The sequence below is a fragment of the Lissotriton helveticus genome, chromosome 11, assembly GCF_964261635.1.
Source record: "Lissotriton helveticus chromosome 11, aLisHel1.1, whole genome shotgun sequence".
In the NCBI taxonomy this organism is placed as follows: domain Eukaryota; kingdom Metazoa; phylum Chordata; class Amphibia; order Caudata; family Salamandridae; genus Lissotriton; species Lissotriton helveticus.
In genome coordinates, this window is record NC_136072.1 from 1134248182 (window position 1) to 1134265309 (window position 17128).

The 17128-nt window shown below is 45.2% G+C and overlaps 1 protein-coding gene across 1 annotated transcript in view; it reads left to right on the forward strand.

The window, feature by feature from the left end:
* The first annotated feature begins 406 nt into the window (after positions 1-406).
* Positions 407-17128, forward strand: part of MAPK1 (mitogen-activated protein kinase 1) — a 417351-nt gene continuing 400629 nt past the window's right edge. The window contains exon 1 of the mRNA XM_078667885.1: positions 407-784. Coding sequence (XP_078524011.1) covers positions 672-784 — 113 coding nt within the window. The 5' untranslated portion in view covers positions 407-671. The remainder of the gene's footprint in view (positions 785-17128) is intronic.

Sequence of the window (17128 nt, forward strand, 5' to 3'; positions counted from 1 at the left end):
CCAAGGGGACCTAAGGAAGGAGGAGGGGCGGAATGTACCAACTACCAGATTATAACAATAACTTTATGTATTTCCACACTTCATCTGCCTGTAGTATAACTGCAGGTTCAAAAAACCAAAGCCAAAATCCTCATGCCTTAAAGCATTATACCCATTATGTTTATGTGATAATGCTGCCTCTCAAAGTTGGCTTCAACAGGACGCTTTGCCTGGTTTGATGATGTCCGCTAGTTGGGCCAGAGTCAACCCGTGCGTAGCAGGAGATGCGCAGCCCCGTGACAGCAATGCGCACCGTTGCGTGCTCCCGCGCGCTCCAAGGTTTGCTCCTCCAGCGGTCCGCGCATGCCTGCAGGCGCGTGTAGCTTTTTCTCTGCAGTCCGCCCGCTCCTCTCGGTCAAGTACGTGCACGCGACCTCCGCCAAGGCGTAGGTGGGCGGGTCGGTGGGAGGGGCCTGGGAGCTCACGCTGCCTGTGCCTGTGCACAGCATCAGCAGCGCGAGCCCGGCTGCTTCTCACGTCACCATCAGCGGCGGCAGCAGGCGCGAGCTCCCCTGTGCTTGTAACGGCCGCGGCGCGAGCTGCCCCCACCTTCCAGGGGAGAGCGCGAGCGGCGGAGCCCGAGGACAGCCAAGCTCCGGCGGCGCGCCCGAGCCAGCCACACCAAGGGAAAGATGGCGTCTGCCAACTGCGGGGGGCCCGAGATTGTGCGGGGGCAGGTCTTCGACGTGGGCCCCCGTTACACCAGCCTCTCCTACATCGGGGAAGGGGCATACGGCATGGTGTGGTGAGTGTCGCCGTGGAAGTGACACCGTCCCCGGGGGGCGGTAGGATTTGGGATAAGAGGTTCCCAAAGAGGGTGGAGGATGCTGCACAGGTGGGCAAGTGTAGCTGCACATGGGGATGGAGCCGAGCTCCGCAGAGCCAGGGAACATGTGTGGGGGCCACGCTGGTTGCGGAGGGCAGATAGACTTGAAGAGGGGTGGGCCTCACAGGTGGGGGCCGGGGGTGCTTTCCACTGCATCTACCTGTAGGCATTATTTGCACAGGCTGATGGCAGGGGGCGCGTGCTCGCTCCACAGGTGCAAGTGTTGGGGCTCCTTTACTGGGTAGGTAAAGATGAGGTCCCCCAAACTTGGGACCACTTCTCACTCAGTTTATCACGGGGTGAGCTTCGGCAGCTTTGGAGGAGGCTGAACCAACTGGTGGCTGGAGCATGCATGGGCCTGACACTGCTTGCTTGAGTGGGTTCCCTGCAAAGAGTATGGAGACCACCTTGAAAGGTGGATGAGAGTGTGAAACTGTCCTTATATTTTGTGGATGTCCCCACGGGTAAATGGATCGGACGAAGCTGAACATACTGAATAGGGGCGCGGATGCATAGTGGCTAGATGGCTCCCAGGTAGTTTGGAGTGGAGGGAGAGAGGGTGACTGTTCGTGCTTTTCTATAGTGACTGCCCTTAATGTGTTAATTTGTTAGTGTTATACATAAACACTAGTTATATTAGTTACTATCGCCATTTTGCTATGCTGCACACCTCCAGTGTTACTCTTATCGGTTTTGCTCATTTATCGGCAATGGAGTTATAAATGGTTAGTTTCATTTTTTTCTGTATTCAAATCTAGGATTTCAGGTGACAAACAGTTCTCCATAGCAAGCTATTAATTCACACAACCTTATTGCCTGCTATGTGAAGATATTTTTTCTTCTTTACTTAGTGGTTGCTGTAATGGTTAATAAAGTTTTATTTACTCTGCCTTATACTAACCGAGGAGGACTTAAAAGAACGGGCACAGTCCCCAAGGTGAAACTGACCTGCAACCACAAGCTCTCGCAACAGTAGTATCCTAAGAGATTGTCTTAAAATGTTGCTGTTTCTCAGTGGTTTGAATGACTTTCAGCAGCGGTTTTGTTTTTGTGTTGCCACCTGTGTTGGTCTGTATCTACAGGTTACATGTATATCTCTGCTGTAAATGCTTTTTTTAGACTGGAGGAGATAAGCCTCTACACGTAGATCCCATAGGCCTACTGATGTGGGTAAATTATAGATTTATCGTGGGGACTGCAAATCTTTATTTAGGAAGAATATGGGTCCATGTAAGAATGCCAGGGTAGGTTAAGCAGGCTAAGGAGCTTTGACCGCTGCCTGTGCAGTCCTCTTACAGCAGCCTTCAATCAGTTTCCCATAGCAACCACAGCATGTGTTTTCCCAGCACACTCTTCCTTTTCGATCCCAGCCACCACGGTCTAACCTAACTCAAAGCAGTATTTGGTACCTCCCTAATCTTTAGGAGGTCCTTAATGTCTACCTCTGACCACTCCGCTGTAAAGTCCTTCATCGGGGTGTCTGGCAGGGGTTAACAAAAGTCTTCCAATGTTTCCTCTACACAGCAACAGCTTCTGCTACGACCTCTTTACCTTCCCTCAGTGGTTGCATTTTACTGCCCATACCATTAGCGCATCAGATTTTTTTCCAACCAGTCATCTTTTGGTGACCTCATCCAGTGTGTCTTATTTACAATCCTGGCAATTTCTTTTAAACAGCATTCCAGTTGGCTGTCATTTCACCTGTATTGCTTCATTCACTTGCCCCTCTCAAGTAGCCTTGATCACCATTGTTGCTTGGGCAGCTCACCTTCACTGATTCCCATATCCCATTGCAAAGGGTTTTTTACTGATCCACATGTGCACTAGGCTTCTTCATTTCACCACCCATGGTTGAATCCTGACACTGTTCCATTGGTATGAACCCCCATACTTCGAACTCAGCCATGTGAGTTCTACATCTTTCTACCAATATTTTGTGTATGTTTGATTGTAGGTGTGTTGTTGTAGTTATTGTTTGCGTAGCAAGAGATATTTACCAAATGGGGTACATGCTATCTGAATGATTGGTACGTTCATTACTGTGTTAATGCTATGTGGATGATGAAACATACTATGGTGCCTTGCCTTGTTAGGGTCCGCAGTAGCCCTTTAAACTAGTCTGTTGGTTTAGTGTGTTGTCGTCACAGATTACTATGTTATGTATTAAGACTGGTGTGCTGTTTAGCTCATTGGGGTCCTTCTATAAGATGCCCCTGAATTATGTCAGTTGTAGGCACACTGTTTTTGCTTGTTGTGTTCTTTTGTACATTTCAGTTGTTATAATATAGTTAGTACTGTTGTGATCTCTGTGATATCCAAGTATATGAAAAGCTTAACTGATGTGATCTATTAGTTGTGTGGTATCAGGTGTTTGGTGTATAGCTCTCTGCTCAGATGTGCAGCTTCGGGAACTGTGCACGGTTTTAGCTGTGTTGTTGTTTATTATTGTGGTTGCTACTGTGAGCTTGTTCATGCCCATCTAAATTGAGTACCAGCTCATCTGGATGACTGTGAAGGGTATTGTTTGTTGTTTTGAGTGCTCGCGGTACAGGGAGCGCCTGTATTACCTGTGCCGATTGGCTATGTCAGTTATGTCTGAGCATTTCCGTTTTATGCAGGTTGTAGGTATACAGATGTTCATCCTACCCTTCTCTGCCGTAGTATCTTATGCCAACAGTATGATAAGGGTGATGTACGGTATTGTGCTGCTGAGCTTCATTAAGACCTGTAACAGAAGGGTTGGGGGTTTAATTATCTTGTATCCCCCCTTATAGGTGGTGCATCTTATATAAACATTTTAAAACATACATTTTATTGCAGAAATACAAAGGGATGGAAGATGATTAATACAAATCATTCTCTTTTCTTCTATTTTTATGGCTATACAAAGGGATGCTGTTTAAATACCCGCGAGGCTGATAAAGTGTGAACATTTTATCCAGAACAGTTTTAGGACAGTTTGGTATAGGACCAGAGTTTGATGAAAGTTAATCAATTTGAAGTACCATACAGCAATCAATATAAAGAAGTCATTATCGAAATATTTTTAGCTGCTTTAAGCAATTTGTAAATGGCTTATTCCAGTGTCTAGTGCTGTTAACAGTTCAGTTAGTTTTTACTTCGACAATTAAAAATACATAATAACAGTACATTATCACAATACAATTAGCTCTAAAATCTCATTAAATTACATTTCTGAACTTTAGACTAGTGTTAAAAAGAAACAGTTAAATGAAATTGAGCACCAGCAGCAGGACATATAAATCCCAAATAGAGGCAGAGATGAGTTCCTATTCATAGTTGGATCAATTTCTTGTATTTCTCAGTCTAACCGCTACTTTAAAAAAACTTGAGATGGCACACAGGGTATACGTGTCATTAGCTTTCTGGAGGAATAACGGGGCCGCTTTTGCATGACGTAATTTCTGTTTTCTAAAAATGTGAACCAGGAATCGGCGCCTAGGCAGTTGATAAAATGGACATAAAAGTACAAAATGAAGGGTGTCCTGCGGAGACCTATTGTCGCAGCCGCAGGCACCCTTCTGCTCAATCGTTGTGGTAAAACCAGAAGGATATGCTAAAATATTGGGTAAAAGATTGAGCCTAAAACGACACATTAAAAATCTCGCCTGTTGGTTATGGATCAGGAACAAATACGGTTCCATGCCCACCCCATTGGCCACTAAACCATGTGCAATTACTGTCGTCTTGGCCTTTGCCGCTGCCGCATTTGCTCTGGTTGTTGCAAACTTTTCTAAGAGCAATTTCTTTATGGTCATTTTACAATTATTTGTAATTTGCGATAGGTCGTAAAAAACATGCGAGTGGTCAATATTTATCAGGGTGTTTTTAACATATTTTAACCAAGGGATTTGCATGGCATTGTCTCTTTACAGACAGTCTTTAGTGATTTCCCTGCTCAATTCAGCCTCTGGGTTGGTCCATATTCTGATCCAAACAGTGATTGGCCTAATCTTCACTTGATCCGAGATGTATTGGATCCCCAGTTCTGAATGGGCAATATCAGCAGTAGTGGAAGGTGGAGTTTTCAGAATTCTACGAAGGAACTTATTTTCTTCGGTTTGTAGCTTTTCCGCATCCCTGAATCCCCACACCTCTGCACCATATAGTGCCTTTGGCATTGTAACTGATCTGTACAGAGTCATTATTTGTTCAGGGCACCACCGACCCAATCTGTGCGCAAAGTTTAAAATTGCCCCATTACAAGACACCAGTTTAGAACAGTGTTCCTCCACCAATGGTTTAAAATGCATATCGCTGTCCAGCAGGAGGCCCAGATAGGGGAAAGTGATAACTATTTCCAATGTGTGTGTCCCTATTTTAAACACAGGCTTCTTAGCTGGTTTCTTGCCGGCCACCATAACAAAGGATTTTTTTAAGTTTACCGACAGATCCAGGTCGGCCATGAACTTAACAAAGCCATTCACCAGTTGTTGTAGGCTGCTCGAAGTGCGGGCCAGGAGGACCGCGTCATCCGCATATAACAGTACTGGGATCTGTCGCGATCCTACTCTCGGGCAATCCAGGGCAAGGGAAGTGAGGTTGCTTTCAAGGCCATTGATATACAATGAAAAGAGAAAAGGCGCAAGGATGCATCCGTGCCTTACGCCTCCTGAACAGGTGAAAGGCTCAGTTCGCCCCCCCCCTAAGTGCTGAAGCGCACCCTGGCCGTGGTGTTCCAATGGAGCTCTTTTAGGATGTTAATGAGCTCCACCTCCATTCCCATGTTGTACATCATGGCCCATAATTTGCTTCTATTAACATTGTCAAAAGCAGCAGCCAAATCCATGAACCCCATAAAAATCGTGCCACTGCTAGCTTTGGTGTATTTGGCCGTTAAGAGATACAAGTTCAAACACTGGTCACCGGTAGATCTGCCCATTCTGAAACCGTACTGGGTATCCGCTATGGTATGGTGTTCCTCTGTCCGGTCAATTAGTCGTTTCAAGATCACCCGCCCTAATAATTTCGCTGAGACATCGATTAAAGAAATCGGCCTGTAACGTTTGGGGTCTTCTCTGCTCCCTTTCTTGAAAATCGGTACAATAAGTGCGGTGGACCAAGAACGTGGTAGGCCAGACCTAATAGCTGCATTAAGGGCCATTGTTAAAATTGGTGCCCAGAGATCTATATTGCTTCTATAAAGGTCTGGGGGTGTTCCATCAGGTCCTGGTGCTTTATTGGGGGTAAGACCTCGGATCGCCGTTTTTAACTCCTCCACAGTGAATGTTACTTCTCCACTCCTATCACCCTCCCATTCACCCTCCTGCACGCTCATCTTAGTGTTATTGTACAGGCCCTCAAAGTGCGTAACCCATTGGTCTGGGAGGATACTAGAGGTGATGGCTGGTGCTGTGTTGTCCTGAAAACATGGCCTATTCACAATTCTCCAGAATTCAGAGTAATTCCTGTTTTCACCTGCCTCTCTTAAATCCGCCCAGACTTGTGCCTGCCGTGCCGCTTTCCTTTCCCTAACACTGGACTTATAAATTTGCCTATAATTGGCTACTAGTGCGATGTTCCTTGGTTTGCATTTGAGGGCTTTTTTTAGATTCCTCAATGCTTTCGAACAGGTTGTGTCAAACCAACGTGGGTAATTCGTTGTTGTTTTGGGAGAACCTTTTGCTTCCAGGAGTTTATCTGCTAGTTTTGTTAGGGATTCGAAAGCTGCTACTACCTCTAGGCCTTCTATTTGGGGGTTCAGGCATTCTTCTACATATTTCCCCCCTTTTTGGATTAGGGCTTTGTAGAATTCCTGTGGGTTTATTTTTATCCATTTGAGACGCCTCCCCTGATCTACCTGCTGCAGCCTGCCCTCCCTTTCTTTGATCTTTCTCCTGTGGCTCATGTAGCTTAATTCTACCACTAGTGGGTTGTGATCACTGAAGGGGCTCCACTTTGTTATAATCTTTGTGATTCGGGATGTCGCAAAAGCTGATATTAATATGTAGTCGATTGTTGATGAACAACCTCTACCTTTAAATGTAGGGACATGCGTACCCCCCCTCTCCTGTACTACCATATCCATAGTGTGGACTAGTGAGTGAGTATCTATTACTGTAGATAGTATTGTGCCTTCCTGAGTATGCTCAAAATGCGGCCCCTTTTTTAAAGGGCAAGCATCCCAATCTATTCGTGTCATAGGAAGGTTTGGGCAAAGGTGGGAGTTAAAATCTCCCATCAATAGAATAATTGGGCTCCCCCTCCCCTTTCTCTGATCGACCTCTTCCCTTAGTCTAACATTTAGCTCCCGTACGGCACCGTTCTCCCCTTGTACGGGCCCTGGATTATAGATGTTAAAAAGTACTAGTTTCTGTCCTCTGTTTTGGAGTGTTACTGTCTGAAGGGTGTGCGACGTCCATAATGGCACTGACCATATCCCTCCTATGGTTAGGTCAACGTAGATAGATAATCCTCCTCTCGCTCTCCCTGCTCTGCTTTCCTGTGCTGGGACTGCAAAGCACTTGTAACCCTCTATCTGGGCCGGGTTCGGTGCCCATGTCTCTTGGAAGGCAAGAATATGATAGCCACAAAGCTCCTTCCTCCAGTCTGGTTTTTCAAATTTAGCGGCTAACTCTGCTATATTCCAGGAAATACTATTTAACTTTCCCACCTGGACTACTTCTTCAATGGGGTCCTGAGGCAGTGGCCTTGGATCCATCCCTTTCCTATTCCCTTCGCTGTTTTTCCCTCTATCCCTGGGTGGGGAGCAGTTTATCTCAATCGGTGATGAACAAACTATCTCGTTAGGTGAGGAGCATACTGTCTCAGTAGGTTGGGAGCAATCTACAGCTTGCTTTCCTTTTCCCTTGCTTTGCTCCTTCCCTACACACTCATTAGTCAGGACCCTGCTCCTCTTGACCAATTGATTCCTGGTAGGTAGCGCTAGTCATTCAGTGTTATCTAAGTTCTGCAAAGGGCCAAATCTATTAGTCCACTGCGGGGGGAGCTGGTGTGGGGAATACTGGGTAGTAAAATCATTATGCCTTACCCAATGGTCATCCACAATTCTTCCTCTGGTGCCCTGTTTAGGATTTGGTGGGTACGCAACAAGTTTTCTAGGATAAAAATAGCCTAATAGCATTGTCCTTATTGTACTTGTAGCGTTTCTATTTTGGTTGTCCAGTATATATTGCACTAAGTTTGGATTTTTAAAATTTGCAATAATACAGTTACCTTCTGTCTTTTCTTCTCCTACCCACCAAATTCACCCTTCTTACCTGTAGGATTTCCCCCTGTTCATTCCCCTGCAGAGGTCTATGAATGTTTAACCAATTAACAATCTTGCCTTTAAGTTCCAACTGTGATTCTCTCTGCCCTATTCTGAGTTCGGGAACCCCCGTGAATATGACTGCATAGGGACTGGCTTCTGGCGGGAGGTTTACATATGGCAAGTGAGCTTGGTGTCTATCATACTGTTCAAAACCTAATTGGGGATTCAACTGCTTAGGGATAGCAGGTGATCTGGGTTCGGGTACCCTGCATCTCCCTGTCCCGGACCATTAGCATTGTCCCTGCTTCCCTGTGGATTCCCTCTGCCTTCCTGACCCATATTCACTGGTGGTGTTGGCTCGGCATGCACCTGTACAATACTGCAGTGTTCATTGCTCACACAATTGTTAGTTTGACGAGTTTGTGGGGGTGGGGCAGGGATTTCTGGGCTCACCCCCCCCTTGTTGATTACCAATTTGTGCATCCTTGATCTTACCCTGCTTCAGTATTTCATGTGCTATTTTCTGCAGTCTGCTGGTCAGGGGTTTAATTTGGCTTATTATAAAGGATTCTAGATGCTTTTGGAGGTCTAGCATTATCTCATTCACCCACCCCGGGGGGATACAACGGCCACTCGTTTCTGTTATAAAGACCTCTTCCCCCCCCCCCCTAGCTCTTGATTTTCCGCTCCTTGCGGATTTCTTCAGTTTTTGTATTTGTCGATTTTTCCGCCCCCCCCCCCTTTACCATTTCTCTTATTAGGTGTTACAACTTCCCCTGCCTCCATCCTTGTTTCATCCTCTATCACTATCTGGGCGCATGGGACATCATTGATGGATTCGTTCTGTGTATCATTGTTAGATAGCAAACTACCATTCCCATCCCCAATCAGCGTGGGCGAGAGCGGCACAGTGATTAGTGTCATAGATATACGTCTCTCTGTGCCTTCTATCTCACCCGCAACTTTTTGTAGCATTAGATCTATTGCGGTTGGAGTATTTTTGTGGAGTGCCATAATACTACTCTCTATCTCTGGCTTTTTAGATCTCTGGGGTGTATCTGATTTGCTCTTAGTAGAGCGACTTTTAGGTTTTGTGGCCATAGTGTTTGTTATATATGGTTTTCAGATAATCGTTAATCTTCTATCCCAGTGGTCTTAGTCAGTTTTCGAATAGCCCTTCTCACCACCCGTGTGGGCTTTTATTTGGCACAAATATATGGCATCCGCTTTTTGTTGTCCCCCCTGTGTTAGTGTCCAGAATCAACGTACCTTGACGAGCTGCCAAGATTTATGGCCCGTCCCGTCCCTGGTCGTCCCCGGACGGCCACAGACGGCCCGCCCTCTGCCTGGGCTCCGCCCGGCGTCGCCCGGCGCGTCCCGCGACAAGGGAGCTACTGCTGCTCTTTAAGCGCCTCCGGGCGCTGGCGAATGACGCTGCTGACGGCGTCGCCGGGACCCCGCAGGGGATACTGGGGGTTGAGTGGAAGACGCTCCCCCCTCTCGGCGGCCGCTAATGCAGAGCGGCGGCGGGGGAGAGCGAGATGCAGGAGCGCGTTGGGCGACCAGGTCACTCCGGTCCTCACCAGGTCAGAAAAGCCCCCAGCCGCGTTTTGGACCCTGTTAACAGTTACTTTGTGGCTTGTATTCGTTAAAAGCGTTACCGATTTGCACATAAGGGTCGGATTGTACATTCATTACAAGTTACAGCTCTAGTCAGATACTTGGGGAGATGTCTGCAGCTGACATTTTGACCTATTTTTGTACCCTTCCCATTTTTGCTGACTGGGAACTATTTCTATGGCAATACCTTTTCAGGTAATTGCCTACTATTTCTGAAATATGTATTTTTAATTGTATTTGATTTTTAGAGTTCATGTCATATTAAGGATGAAATGAGCAAAACGTTCTATTTTCAAAAATACATCTGACTATAATGTGCTCAGATGTTGAAATTAATCTTGAAGCATGCTGCTGCTTTTCTAGATGGGCCTGTAGCATCGAGTCAGCTTGAGTATTAACATGTTTATAAAGAATATATTTGAGTGGCTAGGTAGTGTAGACCTGGGACAAATGCTTTCCTTCAAGGGCACTTGCTTATTTTCCAATGTCTGGTTTGAATGTTCAGTGTCTTAATTTTGGAGTCCCTTCATTTCTGCTTAAGAAATCCAGGAATGAAATTGAATGATGGGAAAACATGATGTGTACAGTACTGCGTGACCTCCAGAAGGTATGCAAGCACAGCATTGGGCGACGTCTACCAGGTATACCATCAAAGTGACTCCCTCACATTGGAGAGAGCTTGAGAATACGGATCGACAATTTAACCTATTTTTAAGCTGATTCTTTATCAATTCGCAATGTGAGTTGTGGGACGTATTTTTATTTTAGGTAGAGTGCAGATCTTTTAACCTAGGAAACTGCCAGAAGAACTGTTACTCTTGGCCTCTTCCCGCGGTATTTGAATTCGTACCAAATGTAATTCCTATCACTCGAAGACGGCACACTAAGGCGTCGTCGTTAGTGCTCCGAGAGAACTGTATGCCGTTAAGAGTTGAGCCGTTGCCCTTTGGGGTGGGCTTTTCTGCTTTCATTAGTGTCTAGTTTGCTTGTTATATACCCTGCTACAACTCAAATTGATGACAAATGTAAACCTAAAATGCATCCGATCTCTCAAAGGAAGACAAGCAAGTATGCTAACCATATTAAAAGCAGGTGTCTGCTTGTGCTTAATTTAATAGAATATTGCACTTGACAAAGTGAGTTTTTTTCAGGAACAGCAATGTGCATACACTGTATTGTAGTGCTAAGTTGCTAAAACCATGCTGACTAATGGCTACACAGAGGGACTGAACTCCAGCACTTAAGTATATTTATATTAAAAAAAAAAAACAAGGATTGGTTGCGTATGTGTTGTAACTCCAGATTGAGCCTTTACAATTTTATCTTTACAAGTTTTACGCAGTTAGGCATTTACTGTCTAATCTGCAGATTTAGAACCGATGTATGTTGCTTAAATCTCTAATTTTAAAGACCTTGGTGCTGTCCTGATATTGTATCTGCAACTTTCCCCGTTGGTTTGTTTCATTTGAAGAAGCAGTGATCTCTTTCCAGATAGCGTTTCTTGTGCTCCCCTTTGCTTCCATGCAGCTCCTGATTGATAGGCTCGTGCGTTTTTTTTCTTCCTGCAGGAACAAATCACTATTGGCCTGAATTCGATATTGGCTGAATGGATACTCTATCGCGATGGAGTATCCATACCGCCAAGGCTGTGGTCCCCTTGCCAGATTTATATGCTGGTGGACCTTTGGTTTAATAACGTCGGATACTACCGTCTCTTCCATGATTAAACCCCTCTGATGGCACTATGAAGTAAGAGCCATCAGAGGCAGACCTATAATTCTGCCCACCTAATTTATATGGTCGAATTAGAGATCAGTTTTCACTGCCCTTCACCTGCAGGAAAACCCTGGCGGTAAGGGGCAGTGAAAACTGCTAAATGCTCACCTCGCCATGGGAGAGGTGGGCATTTTCTTTTGTATTTTCCACCCAAAAATTCTGGTTCTGGATTTTCTTTTTGCAAATAAAAAAAAGAAACCTGTTTGATGGATGGCTTTGTCGTGTTGACATGGTGCACCAAACTAAGTTCCTGTTAGTGCTTTAGAAATGATAGCCGGTTTAGTGGTCTTTTCTAAATTTGGCTGGTGGAGTAGTCGCAGCCTGGCACGCATTGTCATCTACAAGGCCAACCGAGATTTTCCGCCCGCCAAATTATAAATCGGGCCCTACATGTTTAAATACATTTAAAACTGGAAAATTGTGATTTAAAAAAAAAGTACGTTTATTTTTTATTAAAGGGGATGTGATGAAATAATTAGAATAAGTTTAGAGTAAATGATAATCAAATAATTGAGTGTTGCCCCCTGTAAGCATTGATATGTTTGCTTGTTGCTTCTCATAAAGAGAGTACAGGTAACTAACCTCCATTATTGCTTTGAAGGTAGGCGCAGTAATGGCACCTAAAATAGGCACCCAAAATAGGAACAGGTCGCACCCTGTCTCAGGACTGCTGCGCACAGACTTACTGGTACGCAGAGCAGCATGGAGGGGCATGAGTCTTCTCATGCCCCTCCATTGAAAAACGCACTGGTTAGCCTGGCAGTCACCAGGGAAGAATGCATTTGGATCCAGCCACTGGTACTGTGCTCAAGCTCTTTCGTCCTTTGGTGTGGAGCTTGGAGGAAGCCACTACAATTAGAAAAACGAAAATAAATTGTGAGAGATTGAAGCAAAGCTCTGTGATGTGGCACACCGGTCAACCTGGGGGACAGGAATCTGAAAATCGCAGAATATTTGAGTGTTGTAATCAGTAGTTATTACCGGCTAAACAAGCATTCTCATTGGCTTGTCATTTCCCATTGCTGGTGTCAATAAATGATGTTCGGTGTAAAGATTTAGTTGACATGAAACATTCAGCTTCCTATCGTACATAACTTGGTGGTTTTTTTTTTTTTTGTCCATTTACCTGTATAGCGGTTGCCTAAAGAGCTGTCTCATTGGTGCCCACATCCACTTGTATAATCAGACTAGGAATATTGTATACCTTTTTCGTCAAGGATTTGCCTTTTATGTTTTTGCATTTAGTTTGTTCCAAATACATGCTTTGTATGCAGCATCTTGCTACTTAAAGATTGTTTCGATGAGGGGAACAATTTGAACTGTTAAGGTGAACGCCCTGGTCTAATCCATAGCTCATGTTAAGTAAAGTAAAGTTCACATTTATAAAGCGCACAATCACCCGTAAGGGTCTCTAGGCGCTGGGGGGCCGTCGGGAAGATTAAGCGAGCTATTGCCCAGAGTCACATGGTGCTGGGCTAACCTGCCGCCGGAGTCGGGGATCGAACCGTGGTCCCCAGATTCCAGCGTCAGTCGCCCTGGCCGCGGCGCCACACCTCTCCCATGTTAAGTGTCTCGGTCGCATTGCAAAGATGATTAGCACCCAAGAATGATGGCAGTCTGTGTACCTTCGAACAGTAAGCTGCGGATATTGAGGACAAATGGAGCTTTTCTTGCTGTTGCCCTAGCAAAGCTTCTTTTATGTTAGCTGTTCGTCGGGTGTTAATTTTTAATCTCTCTATTGTTCTATTAATATAAACAAGTATGTTAGCTCAGATCACAAACTCAAACAGAAGAGTTGAAGCTGTATAATAAGACTCAAGAGATATAATGGAAACAACAAATAAACATGCTGTCGGGGCACAGTTTTATGCTTGCAAGCGGCTTATCATGGCCGGATACTTAATATTTCTTTCAGAATCTTCACGCACCTCGAAAATAAACGGCAATTAGGATTACTCATTCCTTTTAAGTACAGAAGCACTGTAGATCAGACAAAAACACCCACAGTTCAGTATACTCATTTAGCATCTTGTTTGCCTGTATTAGCTTTTTCTATAGTGGTTGTATAGAATCTGACTTTTCTGATCCCCCAAAATAGTCTTTCACTCCGTAGATGACACATAGTTTTCTAGAATGCAGTAGTCTCTCCTACACTTTCTGAGCCTATTTGTGATTTTTCTAAAGACTCCCCTGTTTTTCTAGTTTCTAATGGCAAGTTTGTGAACATCAGTGGTTGATTGCCCTGCTATTGGATATTCCCCTTGGTCATTGCTGTCCTTCAGATCAAATTAATGTATGGACTGGGACTTCTGCTGTATGTTCCGAAGGAGCACTCATGTTGGTTGTCGTATTTGTTGTCATTTATCGGGCCTTTTTCTCTAAACCCAGTGCATCCTTAACCTAAATGGCAATAAACTAAGCAGGATCTTCTGCTAGCCCCAGGACCTTATTTTTATTATAACATGACATTTTTCAACCATGCTTTTCTTAATGCGAGCGGTCTATTCTGTTTTATTAATAGCTCCCTTTTCTTATTGACATAGTTGATGCAAGGAGGATTCACATGCCTGCTGACAACCCCTCCTAATGCACCCTCGAGGAGAATCTTTTTTTCTTCCTGAACTATAGCTGTGCCATTCAGGTTATGAAAATTTCCTTACAGCTTGGAGATAGATTTGTTCAGTCTTCCGCAGTGCCATCAGGACTTGGGTCCTTGTGGAAGACAAATCTGGCTTTATTCTGTTACAACAAAAGTCATCTATTGTTACCATCTCTTTCCCTTTGATGTTTGGTGTGACAGTCATCCTCTTCCCTTACAGTGACTGTCTGATACAGGGATAGTTTATGAAACCTCAACCAAATGTGAAATACATTTTGGTAGTCTCTCTTCTCTGTACAGTTGCTTGTCCATTGAAATGACCTGCCCATTTAGAGGGCTGTTCTATTGCAGCTCTGGTGGAGCACTGGATTCTTTCTCACTGTACAATAAGGGTGGGCTCCTTTGTTTTGTTTTCCTGTGCTGTTGACCTGTGAAGGTTATTGGGAGGCAGGTGCACCATCTGGACTGAAACCATCGCAATGGACCGCACACCGCTAGCCCCTCCTCCGGGTCGCCCCTAGGGACCCTGGTACATGGAGTTCTTGAGTGGTTCACCCCAGTGGGTGCAAGTAAGTACTTGTTGAACTGATGATCTCTAGACCCGATACATGTCCTGGGTTTTTGGATATCGCCCGAGACATGGCTCGGGTTTCGGGATAACTTCCCTCATCAGTAGAGAAAATAGTTAGGGGTGGAAGAGAAGGCCGCCACACCATCTGGACTGAAGCTGCCACACCTGTGCTATTCCCAAGCGGCACTCTCCCACACTACGCTCCCGTTGTCACCAGGAGGTCTACAACTCCATACCGATCCCTAACTCCCTGCCATACCTACACACAGGCAACACCACACTCAGCCGGAGCACAGATGCCGATCTTCAGAGTTTTGCACTCCGGAGCTGTTGGCCATCTCCTCCTGCAGTCATGGATTAAACAGACAACAACGCCATTGTATGCAGCACCATCGTCTCTCACAGCTCATTGGCAATGTCCCTGTCGGCACCAAGAGCTTTGGGCCTATTGCAGGTTGAGGCCTACATATTAGACACATCACATTGGAGAGGTTTTTATTTGCTAATCTATTGAACCAACTTAGTGGTTAAGTGATGGAAGCACTTATGATGAACAGAGTTTTTACTGTATCTCCTTTATTTTTCTAACTCATCAAGCTGATCAAGCATTTGATCACCATGGCTTGTTGAAAACTAACCTATTTCCTCTTATAGTGCCAAAGGTTAAGCAAAAGTAATTGATGCAAAACCACCTAATCAGTCATAGAAGCCTGTTTCCCCAAAATGTGCATAATGCAGCAACATGTTTTTCAGAAAATGCACTGAACTATTGATCGTACCTTTTGAAAATTGGACATTCAAATGCCAATCTGTCCATACAAGGAACAGTTAGACATGTGATAGCTGTCCCCACATGTTATTTGCATGCTGCTGGCTGGGATGCTGACACTGATATCTAAGTGAAACAAATGAGCAAACATGGTCAGTAGTGGGGGATACAGCAATTGAAAGGTTTGTACGAGAGTAGGATCTGCTTACTATGGTTACCCCCACTTTTTGCTGTGTTTCACTGGTTTATCGACTTTAGTCTGGCTGTGGCCCTGCTAATCAGGACCACAGCCTAGCAGTTCTCTCTCTAAATTGATTACCTGTACATTAGGTACACTCCAGATTGGTTACTGGGTCACCCTTGTGAGTCCCTAGTATATTGTACCTTGTGTACCAAGGGCATAGGTACCCCAGATGCCTACCAGGGGCTGAAGCATGTATTATGCCACCCTGGGAAGCCTTCCAAAATGACACCCAGGCTGCAGTAGCAGACCAGTGGTAAGGTGGTACTTGTACCCCTTACTTAGTTATAGTTCTATCTATCCTGAAGGCAGAGTGCTTGGTTTTGTGTGAGGAGACCCAAGCATGAGCTGAGCCCCTCTGCAGCTTTCGGATACCCTTATAGCTGTTCTATGATAACAGCCATACCATATACTCGTAAGTGCATTATAACCTTGTGGTAAATGCTAACTTTGGAATGGCTGCATCAAAACATGTCGTGTTTGGTGTCAAACATTTTGGAATGCTACCACCCGGCAGTTCTGGTGGCGGGGGTAGAATTCCACCCTTCTAGAGGGAGAAGACATGTACACACTTACTTACCCGGTAAATGTTTAAAAGAGCCCCAGCATCACAAAATGGATGCTGCTGCCACAGACACAAGTCTGACCTCCTGCTGCTGGATGCAACTCCGGCGGGGGAGGCCTGGACAATAGGTTTCCTGTCCAGGGAGGTGCCTGCACCTCCCCAGACAGGCTGTAGTGTATTGGGGCAGGGTGGGTTGTGCATTGGGCTACTTGTAGTCCAAGCCCTGAGCACCTTTTGCATCGAAGCTTAGAGGCCTACACTTCCGGCATTTCTGCTCGAGGCCCCTTTGTGATCCCTGGTCCGTCGACTGGTGGGTCCCCACGAATGAATCTACTTTGATTCTTGGGCTTCCCTGGTTGCTCCAGACCTGCCCTGACTCCCTAAGGGCACGCTTACTGGCCGGAGGTTATCCTCGGATATTAGTGCGACATGCATATAAAAGGGCCAAATACTACAACCGTGATGCCCTTTTAGAGGGAACATGTCGCGTACCTCAAGATAGAGTTGTATATGTTGTCAACCATTCTGCCTTGAACTTCAAAATCAAAAACATCATTCAAAAGAGTTGGAAACATTCTGAACAGCAATGAGAATGAAACAAAACTGGAAAAACCTTTTTGGTGGCTTATCGTAGGAACCGGAACTTGCGTGACATCTTGGTCCACACTAGACCAATTGTAAACAATTCTCTACGACAGACCTCTATCACAGGACTACCAGTGATATTAGGCAATCACAAGTGTGGGTCCTGCCAAGCTTGTGAGGCTGCGGTTGTTGCTGATTCCCTTTGCTGTCATGGACGTAATATCATATTGCGGGATCTCACAAATTGCAGAAGTCAGAATATTATATATCTGCTGATGTGTCCGTGTGGACTAGTATATATTG